The sequence below is a fragment of the Carettochelys insculpta genome, chromosome 1 (assembly GCF_033958435.1).
Source record: "Carettochelys insculpta isolate YL-2023 chromosome 1, ASM3395843v1, whole genome shotgun sequence".
NCBI lineage: Eukaryota > Metazoa > Chordata > Testudines > Carettochelyidae > Carettochelys > Carettochelys insculpta.
Window position 1 is genome coordinate 9,455,889 of NC_134137.1, and position 5,672 is coordinate 9,461,560.

At 45.8% G+C, this 5,672-nt stretch overlaps 1 protein-coding gene across 1 annotated transcript; it reads right to left on the minus strand.

Moving 5' to 3' along the window:
• Positions 1 to 4,736: 4,736 nt before the first annotated feature.
• LOC142007688 (olfactory receptor 51G2-like) lies at positions 4,737 to 5,672 on the minus strand. Its single transcript, XM_074984374.1, has one exon. The coding sequence runs from the start codon at positions 5,670 to 5,672 to the stop codon at positions 4,737 to 4,739; it is 936 nt and encodes a 311-aa protein (XP_074840475.1).

Below are 5,672 nucleotides of genomic sequence, written 5' to 3' on the forward strand. Positions count from 1 at the left end.
TTTGGTTTATAATGGCTGGCCGGTCACTTATCTCACCGCCACTCACCACCTCTTGAAGCAAAGGTTCTGAACACCACTTGAGCCTGCTGGGGAGGCTTATTCAACCCACGGCATGAGGCTGGGAGGATTGTGATTCCACCCCATAAGGGGGAAGATTATGAGGCCTGAAACCTGGCACTCATAGATCAGAGAGAGACAGAGATGCCAGTAGCCCAGTAATTATAACCTGTAACTGCAGGAGAAGAGCTGGAGCTCTCAGCCAGTCAGGAAACAGAAATATTCCCTACTGGACCTGTTACTACAGAGCCACATAGCTCTGAACTCCTGCCTCCATGACTGGGTCAGAGAATAAAACCTTCCAAAATGCATTTGCCAATTCATTTCCAGGATCTAATAAGCCTGAGGCAATTTGGGAATTAGACACTGATATTCCATGAAGTGACCTGTCATGAAGCCTCTGGCAGGAACGAGACCAGAGCACATGGCGTGTCTAGACATGGGACTTCTTGAGAATTGCTGACATTGGAAATCAGAGACTACGACTCCAGGATCACTGTGAATCTTAGACCTCTAGGCAGTTTGACCAGTCTACTGTGGAGCACAGTCAGATTCAGGAAAGGAGTTTCCCAAACTACCTAGCACTGCCTGCCCTCCAGTCATGTCACAAAGTCACCCTGACAGCCCAACTGAGTCCTCTGCCACTGCACAGAACATCTGCAAAAGGGAACAGCTGGCAGCCTTTCCCCTGTACTTCATATTTTAAAGACAATGAAACCTCCCGATGTACCCAAATCCTGCTGGAGGGGGAGCCACTCACATCTGAGTAACTCATCCTAGTGGACGAGGTGTCATCATAGGGGTTGCACAGCAGCAGTCAGTGTGTGTTCTGACAGGGACGGAAATGCCTTTATAAAGCATTCTTGCACCTTCCCTTGGAGACTTTCAGCCATGAGGGAATCTCAGCTGCTTGGATTAGTGAGCACCAGCTTTAACCCCATCACAGCCAATGGCAAACAGCAGCAGGACAAATCACCGGGGATGGGTGGTGATACTACACAACTGGACTGCGCCCCCAGCCTTGCTATAGGTTTCATTCCTGGAACTGAGACTTGTCATCAATTCTGAGTGTTTCAGTCAGACTCTGGGCTTCATTGAGAATAGCCAAAAGGTATCAGTGATGCTGTACAGATTAGATCTTTCAGAAAATAATAATAATAATAATAATAATAATAATAATGTAGGACCAGATTTATCCCAGATTTCTCCCTGGCAGCGCCCTTTGCTGTGTCTACACTAGCCCAAAACTTTGAAATGGCCATGCAAATGGCCATTTCGAAGTTTACTAATGAAGCACTGAAATATGTATTCAGCGTCTCATTAGAATGCTGGCAGCCGCAGCACTTCGAAATTGACGTGGCTCGCTGCCGTGTGGCTTGTCCAGATGGGTTCTTTTCGAACGGACCGCAGGAAATTCGAAATCCCCTTATTCCTTAGCATGGTATTATTCCTTGGCTGTGGCCACACTTGGCCAAAACTTTGAAATGGCCATGCAAATGGCCATTTCAAAGATTACTAATGAGGCACTGAATTGAATATTCAGCACCTCATTAGCATTAGCGTGCTTCTGGCTGTGGCACTTCGAAAGTGCACGGCTCGGAGCAGTTACACGGGGGTCCTTTTCGAAAGGACCCCTCTCCTTTCGAAATCCCCTTATTCCTCTCACCGGAGGAGTGATCAAAGGTCTAGAGAACATTACCTATGAAGACAAGAAGAAAGGCTGAAAGAATTTGCCTTGTTTAGTTTGGATAAAAGAAGATTAAGGTGGGACATGATAGCGGTTTTCAAGTATCTAAAAGGGTGTCCTAAGGAAGAGGGAGAAAACTTGTTCTTCTTGGACTCTGAGGATAGAGCAAGAAGCAATGGGCTTAAACTGCAGCAAGAGAAGTTTAGCTTGTACATTAGGAAAAACTTCCTAACTGCGAGGGTGGTCAAACACTGGAACAAATTGACTTGGAAGGTTGTGGAATCTCCATCTCTGGAGATATTTAAGACCAGGTTAGATAAATGTGTATCTGGGATGGTCTAGACAGTACTTGGTCCTGCCATGAGGGCAGGGGGCTGGATTCAATGACCTCTCAAGATCCCTTCCACTCCTAGCATTCTATGATTCTATGATTTCTTTCCCACGAAGGCAAATCAAACAAGCCACACAAGCAAACTCACAAATTCTTCATCTGCTCTTAATGCCCAAGCCAGCAGCTCCCCCTTACTCAGGTGAGAAGTTTTGAAAGTCTCGTTCACCAAATCTACAAAGATTCTTCCAGGCCCCAAAGGGTCCAACCACATTCTAGGTCAATATATACTTAGATCTACCCCAAAACAATGCACCGGGCCAATCCTTTAGAACCCTGAATCTAAAGGTTTATTAAGAAAGAAAGAAAGAAAGAAAGAAAGAAAGAATATACGGTGAGAGAGAAAAAATTTTTAAAATGGTACATTTCATACATGAATTAGAGCTGTTGATGCACGACAACAGTGTTATATGCTGATTCTTGAAAGTCTCTGAAAATGCACCCCATCAGTGGTGGGACCCCAGTTCACAAAGGCTTAGTTCATGACAATAGACAACCAAGATGGTCAATGGAAGAGCCAGCTTATGGCTTGCCATCTGGAAGGAAAAATTCCTTTCTTCTTCCATAGGCACTGGAGTAGCACCTGACCAAGTGGGCAGCTGTGGCTCTCTCCAATTGGCTGCATCCCAGAAGACAAGTCCCATATTCCTGAGATGAATATTCAACGTCTGAATCTTTATCTCTTTGTTTGTCTCATGTCATCACCTGACCGGGGAGGTGATCACACCTCCCATTGTGAATCTCAGCAATAAAATGTTTCTAACACACATATAAACCAAATAGCTATAACTTTACATACAAACACGGCACACATATACAAGTAGCAAAAACAGATTCAGGGAATTACCAGCATTTATGAGAAACCTCACTTGGCCCACCTAGCACAAGATTTGGTACCACTATATACACTGGCTTTCATATTTAATTTAAAAATCCAGTAATGTCACAGCACACCACGAGGAAATACGTAAGGAGGTGAACAAAATGCTAGAGCTAGGCATTGTGGAAAAGTCCCACAACCAGTGGTCCAGCCTGATTGTCCTGGTACCTAAGCCGAATAGCAGTATCAGTTCTGCAGCGGCTTTAGGAAAATAAGTGAGGCGTCTATGCTTGATGCATACCCAGTGCCCAGAATAGATGAGCTGATTGACCAGATGGGAAAGGCGAGGTTCCTGTCCATGCTCGTCTTGACAAAGGGGTTCTGGAAGATTCGCCTGCCTAGGTAAGCCAGAGAAAAAAAAAAGGTCTTTGTGACAGCAGAGGCCTCTACCAAAATACCATCTGCCCTTTCAAGCTACATGGTCTCCTAAGACATTCCAGAGGCTCATGGACAATTTGTTGTGTCCTCATCACCAGAATGTGGTTGCTGATCTAGAAAATGCCATCGTCTATAGTCCCAGATTGGGACACACACCTACAGAGAGTGGAAGCAGACCTGGACACCCTGAAGAATGCTGGGCTTACTGTGACTCCTGCCAAATGTGTGACTAGGCTGGCCGAGGAAGGTACCTTACACTGTGGGGAGGGGTGCGATGAGGCTCCAGCTGAACAAGGTCAAGGCAATGCAGATTTGGCCCTGACCAGTCCAGAAGAAGCAAATCGGTACATTCCTGGGACTGATAGGATACTATGGGTGGTTCATTCCCCGCTTTGCCTCCTTGTCCCACCCCCCTAACAGCAATAACAAAATCCCATGGTCCAGACATGGTGCATTGGACCCCTGAAGGTGAAGGGTTGTTCAGTGACCTAAAGACTGCTCTCTGTTGCGACCCCATGCTCAAGCCCCTGACTTCGACAGAGAGTTTGTTTAAAAAATGGTGACTCCAAAGTTGGGTTTCACACTCTCTCATCCGATATGTTTGAGGAAGAAGAGTATCCCATTCTATACCTCACCCAGAAAATCCTACATAGACGCAAAACTATGCAATAGTAGAAAAGGAGTGCCTAACGGGGAAGTGGGTCATGGAATGCCTGCAGTACTACCTACTGGGACGGAAATTCACTCTGCTCACTGTCCACGCTCCCCTGCAGTGGATGTATCAAAACAAAGACAGAAGTGCGCAAGTGACCCGGTGGTTCCTATCCCTATAGCTCTTCCTTCTCCAGGTACAATATAAGGCAAGGGCCCAGCATGGGAATGTTCCTGACCTGTCCAGGATTAACTCTTTGGGTCCCAACTAGTCCAACCTAATAGTGTTAAACAGAAGGGAGGATCTGTAACAGGGAGGCAAGGAAACCTTGCAAGAATGGGGCAAAAAGCTCTTCTGACCAGCAGGCAGAGCTAGGGAAAGATCTAGTGCAGCAATGCCAATGAGAGCAAAATGCAATCAACTACCAAGAGCCAGGTGATCTGAGTGCTGGAGGTTAAAATACAGCCCGACCAAGTAGGGAAGGTGGGGAGCGAGAGAGGAGGGGGAAGAGTTTGGAGAGCAGTTGTAAAGGAGACAAAGAGGAGGCAAAACAGATGAGTCCAGAACTGCTTGTAAAGTAATACAGGGAGGGAAGAGTGCCTGGACGCCCCTCACAGATGTCACTGTGCAGGATGCTATACATGTCTTCATGGCCTGTGTCACCAGTGCTACAGCCAGGTGATAAATTCACGCTTCATATGAAAAATATCCTGAGGATCCTCGCACGAACGTGTTTGCTTTTCACACTGTACACAATTGGGTTCACCAGAGGTGGTACCAGCACATATACATAGCTCAGAATAATCTGAGGCAAATGAGAAGAGCTATTCCCAAATCTGTGGAGCATAGACAAGCATATCTCTGGTACATAGAAGAGCAGGACGGCGCAGAGGTGGGAGGCGCAGGTGTTCAGTGCCTTGAGACTCTCTGTGAAGGATGCAACACTCACCACTGTTTTGAAGATCATCACATAGGACAAGAAGATAAAAAACATGTCCAAAAACTGTGATAAACTTTTAACAGACAAACCATAGAGGCTGTTGACGGTGATGTCTGCACAAACCAGCTTCATAACATTCTGAAACAGGCAGTATGACTGGGAGAGGACATTGGTGTGACAGTATGGGAAACGTTTCAAGAGAAAGGGTTGTGGGAACATTAGACACACAGATCTTGCCACAAACACAAGTTCTGCCTTGGCTATTCTCGGTGGAGTTAAGATGGAAGCATATCTCAGAGGGTCACAGATTGCAACAAAACGGTCAAAAGCCATCAACATGAGTGTGGAGGATGAAATTGCAGAAAATGTATGAATGAAGTACAGCTGGACAAAACATGCATTGAGACTGATCTCCCTAGAGTTGACCAAATACACACCCAGTGTTGTTGGCATGGTGACTATCAATAAGCCAAGGTCTGTGAGGGCCAACATGGAAAGGAGAATGTACATGGGCTCATGGAGGCTTGGATCTGTTTTTATAATGAATAGAATGACTGTATTTCCTATTATTGAAATAACATACATGCAGCAGAAGGGGATAGAGATCCAGAACTGGACATCTTCCTGCCCAGGTATCCCAGTGAGAAGGAACACTGCAAATTGGAATGTCGTATCATTGAGAGATGACAT

What these genes read in the sequence shown, in the direction of transcription:
- LOC142007688 (XM_074984374.1), bottom strand. Translation starts at nt 5,672, where the DNA reads ATGTCATCTCTCAATGATACGACATTCCAATTTGCAGTGTTCCTTCTC.